At 37.0% G+C, this 15,982-nt stretch overlaps 1 protein-coding gene across 2 annotated transcripts in view; it reads right to left on the bottom strand.

Moving 5' to 3' along the window:
* The window catches only part of AGMO (alkylglycerol monooxygenase), a 345,788-nt gene extending 330,677 nt beyond the window's left edge, over positions 1 to 15,111 (bottom strand). For both annotated transcript variants that reach the window (XM_087861006.1, XM_087861008.1), the window contains exons 1-3: positions 14,829 to 15,111; positions 13,257 to 13,387; positions 637 to 788 (exon numbers count right to left, since the gene is read on the bottom strand). In XM_087861006.1, the coding sequence (XP_087717132.1) occupies positions 637 to 788; positions 13,257 to 13,387; positions 14,829 to 14,951 (406 nt within the window). In that variant the 5' untranslated portion in view covers positions 14,952 to 15,111. The remainder of the gene's footprint in view (positions 1 to 636; positions 789 to 13,256; positions 13,388 to 14,828) is intronic.
* Between the last annotated feature and the right edge of the window lie 871 nt (positions 15,112 to 15,982).

Here is a 15,982-nt window from a genome sequence, read left to right as displayed (position 1 = left end):
TTCTTGCATTTCCCTTTTCATAACAAAACATTTCTCTGGAAAGTATAGCCAAGAATCCCAAAAAGCAAATTCAGTGAACCAGTGCAGTAAGAGGGCTTTGTATTAGATGAGAAATTCAGTAAAACTAAGGTAATACTAAAATGCATTATGGTTAGTGCCTAGATGATTGCATTTTCATTTGCAATGTGGAATTACTGCCAAGAACTTGAATGAAGCTTATGTATGACAGCACTCATTACCTAGGATTCCAGAGCTCTTCTGAATGACCACTGATAATTGTGATGTGAAGTCTAATATTATGTGTGAGAGTCTGTAGACTCTACCAAGCATGTCATAATAAGAAAAATGGAAGGCAGTGTATTACAGAGTAATGCTACACCCATCACTTCCTCAACTTTTTTTACAAGTTAGGTACAAAAGGTGTGAAAAATGTATCTCTAATAATTTCACTTTTTTTCAAAAATGACCAGATTGTTTCCATTTAAATTTCAAACTAAACTTCCATCATTAACCTTTATATGTATAAAATAAGCCATGTTATTTGTTTATTCATTCATTCAATACTTACTGAATACCCACTTTGAGCAAAACACAATTCAACATAAATTATCAATAAAACCTTGATTTGCAACTTACCATGTGCCATGCGATGGAACCAGTAGTAGCCAAAATCAACTCCTAAGAAAGTTAAATACCAAGTCCATGGAGAATGCCAAGGCAAACTGATGAGCCTGTAGTTCTCCCAGATATAAATGTAAGTGGTCAGTTCGATGCTCCTAGAAAACAAGCTGGAAAGATAAAATTCACAGTGATTATACCACATTTTAAACGTTAAATTATGCTAAAACATTTTAGGTAACGTTTAAAAATTAGGGTATTCATATATAAAAATAAAATTCTTTCTCTCTTCTTTTTTTCTCACTGTTCTATCATACCTTTTAAAAGGCTCAGTTTCACATGGTGTTTCCTTTTTCCTCATAGTTATCATGGATGCCAGCTATTTACACTCCCAATTTCATGGAACTTAGGATGACATTACTTTTTTAATGTCTCTTAAAATACTTCCATGGAACCCATACAACATAAATATGACAAAACTACAACTTACTTTCTGTAACTTTCATTTCCAAATCTTAACGAAGAACACAATAAGGGTGATTTTAAAGGAAGTATAAAAGGTATAAAGTTTAAAGGGGACTGCAGAAACGCCTACTGCCTTAAAATATGTTAATCCCATAAAACTTGCCTTTAGATTAAAGCTGCTTCTGACTGACTATTCTCTTTATTTCTCTCTATTCCCTCTTTCTCTCTTTTGCACACACACATATACACATACTTTAATGTTTTTAGATGTTACAGTTAGGATCACAAATTGGATTCTCATAGCATTTCAATAATTCTTGTAGTAATATAAATTACAACTCTCAAGATATAAGGGAATAATGTTTTCCTAGAAATAAAGTATAAAAACCTAGTTACCACAATAGGTATCACATTACACCAGAGTGCTATTTTTTTAAAAAAGATTTTATTAATTTATTTGTCAGAAAGAGAGAGAGAGAGAGCACAAGCAGGGGGAGCTGCAGGCAGAGGGAGAAGCAGGCTCCCTGATGAGCAAGGAGCCCAATGTGGAACTCAATCCCAGGACCCTGGGATCATGACCTGAGCAAGAGGCAGATGCTTAACCAACTGAGCCACCCAGGCATCCCTCAGGGTGCTACTATTGAGAAGACAAGAAACAACAGGTGTTGGCGAGGATATGGAGAAAAGGGAACCTTCGTGTACTGTTGGCGGGAATGTAAATTGGCGCAGCCACTATAAAGAACAGTATGGAGTTTCCTCAAAAAATTAAAAATAGAAATGCCATGATGATCTAGTAAGTCCACTGCTGGGTACTCACCAAAGAAAACAAAAAAAAAAATCTGAAAAGATATATGTATCCCTTTGTTTATTGCAGCTTTACTTTCAATAGACGAGATACAGAAACAACCCAAGTGCCATCAACAGATGAAAGGATAAACATGACATAGTAAATAGGGGCACCTGGGTGGCTCAGTTGGTTAAGCGTCTGCCTTCAGGTCAGGTCATAATCCCAGGGTCCTGGAACTGAGCCCACCGGGCTCCCTGCTTAATGGGTAGTTTGGTTCTCCCTCTTCCTCCACCCCTCCCCACCCCATTTGTGCTCTTTCTCTCTCTTGCTCTGCTCTCTCTCTCTCAAATAAAATCTTAAAAAAAAAAAAAAAAGATGTGGTAAATATATACAATGGAATATTACAACATCATAAAAAGAATGAGATCTTGCCATTTGGAACAACACAGATGGACCTAGAGGGGACAATGCTTAATGAAATAAATTAGATAGAGAAAGACATATACTACATGATTTCACTTACATGTGGAATCTAAAAAACAAAATAAACAAACAAAAACAAAAACAAAAAAAGATTTATAAACACGGAAAACAAACTAGTGTTTGCCAGCAGCAGTGGTTGGGGGAATGGGTGAAATAGTTGAAGGGTATTGAGAGGTACAAACTTCTAGTTATAATAAATAAGTCAGGGGGATGAACATTACAGCATAGGAAATACAGTCAATAATACTGTAATAACTGTGTATGGAGACAGATGGTAACTACACTTATCACGGTGGGTACTGCAAAATGTACAGAACTACAGAATCACTAGATTCTGTATGTCAACTAGACATCTATTTTAAAACAAATTTTTTAGGGGTGCCTGGGTGGCTCAGTTGGTTAAGCGTCTGCCTTGAGCTCAGGTCATGATCCCAAAGTCCTGGGATTGAGCCCCATGTTGGGCTCCCTCCTCAGAGGGGTCTGCTTCTCCCTCTCTCTCTGCCTCTCCCCACTGCTCATGCTTTCTCTCATGCACTTGCTCTCAAATAAACTAAACCTTAAAAAAAATTTTTTCAGGGGCGCCTGGGTGGCACAGCGGTTAAGCGTCTGCCTTCGGCTCAGGGCATGATCCCGGCGTTATGGGATCGAGCCCCATATCAGGCTCCTCCGCTATGAGCCTGCTTCTTCCTCTCCCACTCCCCCTGCTTGTGTTCCCTCTCTCGCTGGCTGTCTCTATCTCTGTCGAATAAATATATAAAATCTTTAAATTTTTTTTTTTCAAAAACTAGTTAAAAGAAACAATTGGTTTTAAAACCCAGACACCAGAATATGCCTTGCCACCTATGCTACCTTGTTTCTATACATCATTATTTCAAGAACTTTCCAAAAAATACATCATATACTTCAATTTTATTAAGCGTAGCACTTTTTCTTGAAATTATCTGTGATCAAATTTAAGCTGAAACTAAAGATAATAATTCCTTTATCACTTCTATAAATTTGGTTGAGTGGTTTTTTTCTTTTATATTTATCATTAATATGTAAAATAATTATTCTATTTAATAAAGATTCATTTACAAACCATGAACAAATGAGGAAATTGTTAAACATTCTAATTTTAAATAAAAGCTGAAGAAGAAGCTCAAATTAGTATATTATTAAAATTCACCATTTTAATAGTATTTCTCTCTACACAGTGAGCATCTTTGAATTAGCATGTAACTGAGTCTTTTGAAGATGGGGCCTTTATTTTTAATCTACTTTTGATCTTATGATATGACTGTAACTATGATTTAATAATGTTAAAATTGTCTCCTATTTTGAATGCTTCAAGTTATTAATCTGTAACATAAAACACCAGGTTATTTCACAACAGCATTAATACAAATAATGAATAGAAATGTCAAATGCCTACATTTTTGAAAAGGACTGTACTTTATCAGATTTTAAAACCCAATTTTCAATTTGATATTATTGTTAATTCTTAAACTGGCCCCTCTATGTGGACGGCGAGGAGAAACCAAGGAAAGAGGCAAACCACTCCAGAATGGTGGGTGGTAGTTTTAATAAGCAAAGAAACTTACATAGAAAGCTTGTCTTGGGCATCCTCAAGATAAATAGATCTCTGTACCTGCCTGCTAGTCACAAAATCAGTCCAGATGATCTCAACACCTTACTCTCTGAAGGCTTCATCCTTAAAACAGCTGCTAGTATGGGAATAGCAGCAGAATATACATTTCAAGGACAGGGGAAAAGGTAAGGAGTCTCTGATTGCCTGAGTCCGGTTAGAGGGTCATCCGGTGGATACATCCTCTCAATGATCTTCTCCAATAATTGTATAGAAAGAGCTAGAAAGAGCAGTTTTGTCCCTGAGTGTAAAGGAAACTGCCTATGCAGAACTCCTGTCACAGCCCAGGCCATGCCCTGGATATTTCAGAATCCCTATCAAAATGGCTCTGAGCTGCTTGTAGGCCCTGCATGGGCCTCTTTCCTGGTCCAGTCCTCCAGAAAGCCAACCTATGCAGTGTGTAAACTACTAGACATGACAAGGCAATCCAGAGTGACTGTTTTTAGATATGCAGACAGAACTAGGACAAGCATTCTGGGATGTTCACGTACAAGTGTTTGAGGTCTGTCATAAGATAGAACAGGCTGTGGGCCAGGGGTCCCCACACTGTTCTGGAACTCCGAGGAATCCAAAAACTCAAAATGTAAAACCTGTCATCCAATTTGTTATCCATGTTATTTATTATTTTGTTCATGGCAAATTATGCTCAGCGACAGTCTTTGCTAATAATTTATTTAAGGCAGGTTTACTGTGGATATTATAATTTATAATAATAATATTTCACAAGCCAGTAGCATACAGGATCATGCCTCTTAATAAGTCAATAAAGAAATAAAAACTCCAAACCAGTGACAGATTAATTACACTATTGTTTTAGGCAAAGAGGAGATGGAAGAAATAAAGTCCAGATTTAGTGAACTCTTTCTATGGGTTGGTTCTTGGAAGAATTAGCTGAGCCAACCAAGAGCTGATGTCTAGCTGCCAGCACAAATTGAAAGTCCCTGTTGCTAGAGCACAGGGCTGGCGGAACAAAGGCACCAGTGTTGGTGGGCAAGATGACTTCTTTCATGGGGCCGCTGCACAGTTTCCACCACTGCCAGCAAAGAGTAGCCTTGCCATGGCAGGCGCTAATGTCCCACGGTCTTCAGTGAGCAATTTAGGTCAGCAAGTAGTCTTGCCCAGGCTGAATGTTTTCTTTAAGTCCTCACAAATTCTCGATATTTTAAGTTTAAATGTCCATTATATTATATATTTATATTGAAAGCACTCAGCGGCACAGCAATTATGATGACATTGTCCTGACAAGGCTTCCTCAATGTCAAGAAATTTACCCTTAGATCAAAGCAACTTCACTTGAGCCTTAAAAAAGCAGATCTTCAATCATGACAAACTAATACACAACACTTATCAAGGTGGAGAATAGAACAAATTTTACCTTTTTTTTTTTTTAAAGATTTCATTTATTTATTTGACAGAGCACAAGCAGGGGGAGTGGCAGGCAGAGGGAGAGGGAGAAGCAGGCTCCCCACTGAGTAGCGCGCCTGATGTGGAACTTAATCCCAGGACTCCAGGATCATGACCTGAGCCAAAAGCAGACGCTTAACCAAGTGAGCCACCCAGGCACCCCAGCAACAAATTTTATCTTAAAGTATGTGAGCTTGGTTGGCAACTTTTATATATTTAGGCAAGGGCTTCTTAACAGTGTCACTGCTGACATTTATTCAAGATAGTTCTTTGTTGCTGGTGACTGTTCCATGGAAACAGTTACTCAAATTATGAAATCTTAAAATTGCTCCCTCATATCCATTAATAGAGGATTAACCATATAAAATTCAACTTTTAGGTAAAAAAAGTGAATAATATTGATTTTATTTGGTTCAATCTAACAATTTCAAAAAAAAAACAGGGATTCTACACCTTGGTATTATTCCTATTTGGGACATATAATTCTTTGTTGTGAGGGCCTGTCCTATGAATTGTAGAATGTCTAGCAACATCCCTGGGTCTCTAATTTTTTTTTAAGATTTATTTATTTATTTTGGGGGCGCCTGAGTGACACAGCGGTTAGGCGTCTGCCTTCGGCTCAGGGCGTGATCCCGGCGTTATGGGATCGAGCCCCACATCAGGCTCCTCCGCTGTGAGCCTGCTTCTTCCTCTCCCACTCCCCCTGCTTGTGTGTCCTCTCTCGCTGGCTGTCTCTATCCTGTCGAATAAATAAATAAAATCTTAAAAAAAAAAAAAGATTTATTTATTTATTTTTGAGAGAGAGAAGTAGAGAGAAAGAGGGAGAGTGGGGAGGGGCAGAGGGAGAGGAGGAGAGAGAATTCCAAGGAGAGTCCTCACTGAGCATGGAACCCAGTGCAGGGCTCAATCCCACGACCTGAGATTATGACCTGAGCCGAAACCAGCAGTCAGATGCTTAACTGACTGAACCACCCAGGTGCACCCCTGAATCTCTATTTACTAGGTACTGGTAGCACAGCCCTGCAGCCCAGTTATGACAACCAAATGTTCAAATATCTCTTGAGGGACAAAATTGCCCCACTCAATAACCCTAAAAAAGATTGATCGAGAAAGAAAAAAAGTTAAAACTAAGCAACAGAAAGTTGAAATAATCTATAGCTTTTTACATAAGCTTTAGTACCTGCTGTTAAAGCAGATCCATTTATGGATTCACTGTATCATTCAATAAAGTCAAGTTAAGAGCCTGCGAGGTGCCAGGTACAACACGAGACTGAGAGGACACACTGGTGAACAAGGCAAACATAATCACCTCTCTCATCAATGTTCCATCCATTCAGAATCTTTTTTTAAAAGGTGCAATCTCCTTTGTCAGTTCCATGGACAATTGAAATAGGCTTTAAAGATACTAAGACTTCAATAAAATAAAGAGGGTCCCTGGAAAATTTCCACTTACAAAACAAAGAGAACCTGCCTGCATTTGAAATACTCTTTTATTTCCTGTACAGGTGCCAGGTCTTGAGCAGACACCCAATTTATTACTCTGTCAACTTATTTATTAGGGTTGACACAAATCGAGCTGAAATATGCCTGACATACTACAGTCAAGACTTTTTTTTCACACTTTAGTAAGAAGCCAAACCTTCCCCAAAGCAAAGGGAAAGAGGGGAAAAGCTATGGGAGTTAAATTCCCTGCTTTCTATCAGCAAGATGAATATGATCCTCTTCCATCATAAATGGGAAAAAACAGCCATGTAGTACCCACAACTAAAAACAATTCAGCGAAGGGATACAGCTGGGAAATGATTATCAAGCTCTGGAAAGCCCTTGATTGCAGGAAATAGCACCTACATTTTCAAAACTGTTCCCACCAGACCCTGAATCATAAACCAAAGCTCCTTCCTCTTTTTCTTCCCAATTCCTCCGTCCTCTCCCAGCCCTGACCCCCAGCATATGGCTCTGCACTGTGGAATTCAGACTTCAACTCTCTTAACTCCACCCTGCGGGAAGACACATATGTAATATGTATGAATGTAGTGAGCTTACTTTATCATGTGGAGATGAAATTTTGGGAGGCAGAGGGGCGTTGTATAACCAAATACTAGGCCCTTTTTACTCAATAACTTTGAATACAAGATGAAGAAAATGTTCTAAATATAAGGAGACATGAGAATCCTCTAATCAACAACCTCCATTTATAGAGGCTTTCCTCCCATTGTCTTTTTTCTTCATAATTTCTCCCCAAATAGTTACTTTCTCTTGCATCTGAGGTATGTCTTTGGTAAATGAAAGGCAGCACTTTTTATAACATTCCTCTCAAAACTAGAAAATTGTCCTGTCAATGTTTAGTTGCTGTAAAATCTCGCGAGGTACTGAATTGCGATTCCCAGACTTATTGTGAATTTTTAAAAAGATGAAGTTAATTTATAAAGTTGAGACTTAAAAATGATCAGTGCATTGGAATAAATATTCATTGGAGATTGAGAATTACAAAGCTATCAGTTCTCAAAGTCATCTCAGTTTGAATGTGCCCATCGCCAAAAGCAGAATGGTAACATTGGACACACTGTCCACCTTGCAGCATCTCAGGGCTAATTTAAGATGTGAGAAAATTAGGCTAAAAGGACCCTAAAATGCTCTAACTCTCAAATACTCCCATGCTCTAATCATTCATCAAGTGACATTTGATGTAATGCCCTTATTCTAAACTTAAAATTTCAAAGAGACTTTCGAAGTGGAATTTTGTACTCAGTACTCACAGATATCTGCCAATTTATACTATTTCATCACTGTCATTAGAGCTGTGTGTACTGTCTGATTTGGCCAGATAATGCAAAACTGAAGAAAATCAATAGGACATTTTTGTTTCTAATAATCCTCTCTTATAAATCAGAAAATAAACCAATATTTGAATGGGATCGTTCTAAATATCCTTACAAGCTTCCAGAAGTTATCAATGAATATAGTTGGACTATTACATACTGATTTTTTAAAAGAAATTTTGTTGCTTATTTATTTCAAAATTTCTTAAACTTAGTCCAGGAACTTGCCCTATCTGTAAAGCTACTGCCACTTTTGCTCCATCTAGTGGAATATTGATTTTCGTTCAGTATTAACAGAATACGTAATACAACCTCTACGTCCTAAAGACAGATGACATCTGTACTGTTATTTCTTACTGTGAAATGACATTACATTGATGAAGCAATCACTTAATTTCTTTTTATAACAACCACAAAACCCACAGACCTTTATAAACACAGCATGGTAAATTTGGAAGAAGCAAATTTGCTACATTCTTTTCTTTTCAAGAAGTAAATTACTTGAAGCAATTCCATTTCTCTATTGAATAAGTACAAGGAAGCTTGCTTGCATCCTTAGGGAAGGTTAGTCTAATAGCAATCTCTGAAGTTCCACAATTAACAACAAAGTCTATTTACAAAGTTTGAGGTAAAAGTTAAGAGGGAATTAAGTATTCTCCCTAGCAAATATAATTAACAAACCAGCAAGTTTTAAAAATGTATTTTCTTCACCTGGAGTGTTAATAAAAAGTTACATTAATAAAAAATATATTAATATTAGTAATAAAATATCATTATTAACATTATAGAAATGCATTGATCTCTTATTTTGGACAATGAATAACTATTTATTAAAGTCCTCATCCAAAATGACAGACACTGATTTGTTTGTTAGTAGTCTGAGATCACCAAAAGCAGTACTGCCTCTGATACTATGGTCTAGTATAAAAACTCAGTATACAATTTTCCTTTATTCTCCAATCCCACCCCAAGGAGTCAAAGTATTTTAAAGAAGTTTAATTTCCTCCTCTTTAATTTTTTTTTTTTTTAATGAATTGAAACTTTCTTGTCAGGAATGGAAAATTCCGTGGCAGTCATGGCCAGTAAAACGGTGCATATGTATGGTTGAACATTGTGGAGCTAGCTCCATAGTAAAAATTGGCAATGACCCATATGTATTAAAAGTGGAGTGTCCCCAACTTATTTGAAAATTTACCTACTTAAATTATCCCTCAACCTATTGCAATTTGATTTATAATCTGCTGTTTCAACAGACTAAATGAACCCATTAAAAACAAACATACTGTAGATATTTATATCGGGAATAAAATTTCTCTGGGGAGGATGCAATTTATGGAAGCAGAAACATTGGAAGGAAGTAACAAATTGAGGTCCTGGTTTTCTAATGAAGAATTGGAAATTGAGTTCTGCTTAAATAAGGAGGAAAAAAAAAAGAGATGTGATTATTTTTCACTCATTAGCATTTAAGTCAGTAGCAGGATATTTCACAAGTTTTAGATAGATTTTTTTAAAAAGTAGATTTAGTATTTGGTTAAGTGTAATTTTTATAGTCACATATGCAAGTAATTGATAGAAAGGCAGATTATCTACATATGCTACAATGTATTTAACTATGATAAATAAAAATATCTGCCTATAACTTCAGAACTAGATTCTAATGAGGAAGAGTCCGCCTACTAGATTCCAGAAGAGCAAAACAGATGCAGGTCTGCCCAGAATCTGTTTCTTAGGACAGATGGACTTTTATTACACATCACGGTCTGTCTGACAGGCTTATAAACAAGATATAATCTTGTCTATGATTAATATTTTCCCTTACATAAATATTTGAAAGACACAGTATGTATCTTTTCTATCAATATGCTAAGTATGCTACTAATCTTCAAGATACTTTGAATTTTATGTAATAATGAAACTGAGATCCTCAAACAAACATTGTTTTTCCTCAAAGTCTGCATACAGCATTTCCATTACATGAATGGCAAAGTGGAAAAATATGTTCATGGTTTCACTTTGATTTCCACAACTTCTTTTGTCAGAGGCCACATGCCTACTTGGAATTATCCAAAGTGTAATTCCTCACAAGCAGATTAACAAATGGTATAGTACCATTTTTCTCACAATTCTATATTTTAAGGCTGTGGCAAGCCCCTGTTGCTGGTGTAGAAAATGAAATTAATCCCTTGGAGAGGATATGATCAATGCCGTGTTAATCTAAACTTCAGCTGTTAATGATTTGCACGAGGATTCCCCCTGATGCTGAAATATTGTTTTAAGAGTTTCTGTTAAATCCCCCTTCCTGTCTTTCGCTGAAAGGGGATTGAGTGCAGTGGATCCCGCGGATCAGCTTTCCTTCTCTGTGCGTGCGCGCCTGTGTGGGGGGCGGGGTGGGGGGAGGCTTAACAGGAACAAAATAAATGAAAATATTTTTAAATTTATTTTTCAGATAATTTGCTTTGTTGAAATGTTTTAGGTAAAAGGTTATAAAAGATAAAATCCTTGCAAAACTTACAAAATTATCCATATTTCATAATTTAGAATTGCTGGCCACACCTATAAGAACAACAACAACAACAACAACAAGCGATTTGCTGTTCCTGTTCAAAATACAACTATGGAAAAATATGCTCCACATTCAAGTTCACAACTTCTTTCAAAGGGCACCAGGGTGAACAGCTTGTGTCAGCTTAAGGAGTGCTGGGGGAGTGGGCTGTGAAGGAAAGGACTGCATGTTCCATTCCTGAAGGACAGCTTTGTTTTGGTCTCTTGCTTTCTCTCCCTCTCTCCTTCCCTCTCTTCTCTCTTTCTTTCTCTCCCTCTCCCTCTCTCCTCCACATCTCCCTTTTGAGTTGGGGGTCTGTTTTTACCAAACATATATATATTTGATTCTTGTGTACCTGTTAAAACTCTGTACTCTTTTTATCACACTGCTGAGCAGAAATATAGCATATAGTACTAAGGATGCAGTTTCTATTTCTAGTAGTTATCATGTTATGATAAGAGAGTAATCTTATTCCACTTGTGACCAAAGTCCAACTTGAAGAAGTAAAAGTAATGTTGAAGCATTCATTCAGCTTGATGTCTCCTTGAGTTCTTAATAAATTCATTCCAACTCAACAAAATACATGATCCCTAATTGCACCTGCGGGGAACCTCTCAATTATCAAGCTATCCTTACCGTTTTTCAATTGTCCGATTTCAATGAACTTATACACTTAACTTCCTCAGAATAAACTACAGTAACCAACTGGGTATTTTCCAATAATCAAATCTACATATCTTTTCAGTATGCTGAATGTATTTCTAGCTCAATTCTGTTTAAGGGAGACATGAAATAGAGGAAATTATGTATAATTATAAACTCTTACACTGTATAAGGGAATTAACTGTAAATAACTTGGGATATTATCCTGATTCTTTTTTTTTTTAAGACTTTATTTATTTATTTGACAGAGAGACAGCGAGAGAGGGAACACAAGCAGGGGGAGTGGGAGAGGGAGAAGCAGGCTTCCCGCTGAGCAGGGAGCCCGATGCGGGGCTCGATCCCAGGACCCTGGGATCATGACCTGAGCAGAAGGCAGATGCTTAAAGACTGAGCCACCCAGGCACCCCTTATCCTTTGATTCTGACAGCAATGTGCAACCATACGAGTAGATTTTCAGAGTCATTATTATGATGATTATCAGAATCATTACTATTATTATTTTATACCCATTAGCCTACTTTTCCATAGTAACATTTATGAACAAAATTTTACTTTTAGGTTTACTTCCTATTTAAGCAATTTTATGCAACTGTATGAAATTATTCTACCTTTTCTCTGATATCTTTAAGTTTTTATTTAAAAAAAATCCACCTTGGTTTCCCACTGGGTGGTTCATAGAAACATTCTAATGCAATGAGCACCAGTCAGAAGTAAAGCTCTCAAAACAGTAAAAGAAGCAATGGGTGGGAAGTAGGAATGAGAACATTGATCAGCAATGCAGAGCACATAGTTCTAAGGGAATCTTCCCTCACTCTCTACCCCTTTGGTAAATCTTCATGTACTGAAGAGCCTCCCATGCATTGCTTCCTCCTCTGCCTACATTATAATTTACTCTTTCTTAAAAGTAGTGGGTCATTTATTGTTTACTGTTTGGTTCTTCATCATCTAATCTTATCATCAACATAACACTATAAAAATATTAATTTTTTTTTTTATCAGGAAAGACTGGGGGAAAAAAATAGATGAGATAATGCCATGTGACAATTCTGTATCCAGCGCAAGCATAAGATTCCACGGAACCATAGTGAAGTGATGCCTAAAGCAAGGCTGGAGGACAGAGAAGATTCACTTAACAGTATGACTCTTCAAGAGAAGTCTATACTTAGACTTAAGAAATGAATCAGAGTTAGCCACATGAATGGCTTTCCAAGCAGAGGGAAGCATGTGTGACATCTGGGTAATGGCAAATGGTAGAGCAAAGGGGGAAGGGAATGAAGGGAGCAAAAGTAAGGGTAGATAGACAAATCAGGAAATTCTACAGATCAGGAAAAAAATTCAAACATTCTCCTTAGGCAATATGGAACCTGTGAAGAATTTTCACCAGATCCACATTATGGAAATGTTTGGCTGAAAATGAGGTAGCACTAGTAACAGGACTAGAGACCACTTGGGAGACCACGGAGTAATTGAAAGCTTTCTGTGATCTTTACTAGAGAGTATCTGTACCCCAGATTGCACAGCATGTGAATTTGGTGGAGGCAAAATTAATTTTCCAGTAGATAACTAGATTATACCTCAGGGTTGGGACTAGGGTAGGGCAAGTGAAACACCTTGGGCACAAAATTTAAGGGGGAAGCAACAAACTCAGTAATCAAGATAAATAACATTTATAGCAATATCTTTAAAAATGAAATATCAAAAATTTAAATAATGACAGTAACTGGACAGTAACTTTGGGGGTATATGCGTATATGTGAAAACAGATTAACTCCCCATACAGTGGGTCCTTTTCCATCTTATTTAGAGAATTTCAGTTTATTCACTAAGTGTGGCTAACAACTAACTCACCTTGGAAGCCGCGAAAAAATGCCAGCTGATATTGATGTTAATGCATCATCCAAACGACCTGGTGGCTTCCCTTTGAGAATCCAGCTGACGACCAGTTCAAGAAGTATTAAGGAAATGAAAAATGGAGTTGCCTGGAAAGGAAATGGCACAAAAAAGATGCTATTCTGCTTGGTATGTAATTCTTCCACATTTCCTGGTTAGTCATTCCAGAAGTAGGAGGCCCAGAGTGACATCTCATAGCAGAAGGTATATACTTATCCTAGAGGATCATTTCCTCCCAACAGGCAAAGAAATCTGATTATTTAGAACATATACTAAACAGGTGCTCAAAATCTATCATCCAATTTGGAAATGAAATACGACCATAGATGTAACCATGATAATTCTGCCAAGAAAATAATAAGCTTAGGAGGGATGGGTTTCAAGTTAGCTAAAAAAAAAAAAAAAAAAAAAAAAAAAATTTAAAAAAAGCACAATGATCAGAAGTCTATTATCTCCATGACTAAGACAGACCCTCTCTAAAAGGCTTCAGTTAGGATACACATATTTCTAGTTTTTCATATTAGAATTACAGAAATGACAATATTGAAACTGTAGGAACAAAGCATTTTCTTCCAAGTATTTCAGAGAATATGATCATTCAAAATGTGTATTTAAAACATCATTGAAGTTTTATTCACTCAGATTTAGTTTTGTGCTATAAGTGCTTTTAGGCTCCACTATGGATGACAAATACTGAAGAAAGTTTGATGTTAAAATGCAAAAGATAATGATTTATGAAGATGTAAGTACCACATTTTTCTCCTTAAAAAACTCAGAAAGGAATAATATCAAATCCTGAAAAAGTTATGGGTTTCACTCACTTGGAAGCTGGTTGTGAGTTCTGAAGTTTTCTAAACTGAACTCCCAAGAATGTATTCTCTGATGTCATTTTTTTCCCCTTATTTCTGGTCTGAACTAGTAAGTGTTAGAGGAATAACTTTGACAGGGTGGGGAACTTAGGTATTCAAGTTCTAATTCTGGATATTTCCACTTCCAATCATAGCCAGGAACCAGAAGTAAAAAGTGCCTCTGAACATTACAGAATTTCAAAGAAAACTTGGTTCAAGTTCAAACTTAGGAAGTCAGAGTTGGACTCGGTCAACTCTATATCCATTCTGCAGAACTACTCTACCAAATTAAAGAGGAAATAGTTTCCTGGGAGGTGGTTTGCCCTTTAAAACCAAAATTGTTACAAATTTTACTGATGTCATATAACCATTTGACACTGAGCTTCTGACAACTAAATTTGTAACACTACCGTGTCTAGGAAAACTTTGTACAACATTTTATCATATTCTGCAGTGACATATCCAAGGAGAGGACTTTAACAAGAGAAAACTGGTTACTGATATTTTACGGAAATTCAATTCAAGTAGAAATTCTAATGTTGCTCCATGCCTTTATAAAGCTGAATTATTTTTATTAGAATTTAATAATTTGAAGAACGAAAGTGAACAAAACCCCAGGATGTGTTTAACGTACTTCTTATTAAGACAAAAGCAACAGTAGCCTCTTCCCAGATAGTCTCACCTGCTTTACATAATCAGGCACCTCTTCCAGGGTTTGGAATGACGTTTCATTGGGCTTCATCATGTAAAACATCATGCGAATTCCCTGGGAAACTGAAACATCCTGTTGGGCTTCTGGGTTCATGTCTGCCCTTGTCTGATTCCCAGCTGGAGAATATTTGTGATTCAGTGGTTGAAGCCAGAGGCTGAACAAAGAGGACGAGAGCTGTGCTGCACAGAACAAGCCCTTTGTCAGAGAACAGCTAGAAACAAAGCTCCGTGGAGAGCACAGCCAATAGCAGATTCTGTGTAGAGAGACAGGAAAACACTGGGACCAAGAAAGAGTTCAGAGTTCAGTGGGTGCAGGACACGTGAGGGAGGGAAAGGGGAGGAATCATGCCCAAATCAAAGATAAACACTGGAGTTTGACTGTAGGTGGAGTAACTTTACATTAAAAAAAAAGAAAAACAGACAAACAAAACGAAAACATGATAGAGCCTTAGAAAGGGGAAGAAAAAAGTGCTAACAGGTGAAAGTTCACTCTGAAAAAGTGGACAAAGACTCAAATCACAAAAGGAAAATTCTTTTTTCTTTTCTTTCCTTTCTTTTTTTTTTTTTTTTTTTTGAAATTCACATTGTGTTCTGTTTGTCGTTTCCTCACAGAGTCTTATTTCCTGGAAGGACAGGAGCTCTAGTCTCAGTAAGACCACACTTCAAAGTCCATAAGCACTGACTATATCACACCTATAGATTTCTGGATTTGTACGGTATTAACTTCTGAATGTTTGCAAACCATTAAGGGGCATTTGGCTTATTATATGATCTACCATGTTTCATGGAACCTTGACTAATCACATCCGTATTCTTCTGAGCACTTATGGGGACTCTCTGATTGAAGAAGCTGACAAGATGTTCCTGCAAACTGTATCTGTGTTTTGCAGGAGGAGCATAAGTTGATTAGAGGGCACTGCATTTGACTGCATCACCAGTGAATGAGTGGAACTTTCCTGAACAGCCTCAGCCCTTTACCTAGAATGGCTAGGATCACCCTTTAGCTACCAACTCATCTTTTAAACATGTTTATGTAGATTTCACTGAATTATCAATATATGATTATTTTAGGAAAAAATAGAAACTACAGATAAACAATAAGTAAACTGCTACCCAGAGACACTA

Source organism: Ursus americanus, chromosome 3, assembly GCF_024610735.1.
Source record: "Ursus americanus isolate L20-20 chromosome 3, mUrsAme1.1.p, whole genome shotgun sequence".
NCBI lineage: Eukaryota > Metazoa > Chordata > Mammalia > Carnivora > Ursidae > Ursus > Ursus americanus.
Note: the sequence above shows the minus strand (reverse complement) of the source record. Positions and strands in the feature narration are given on the sequence as shown.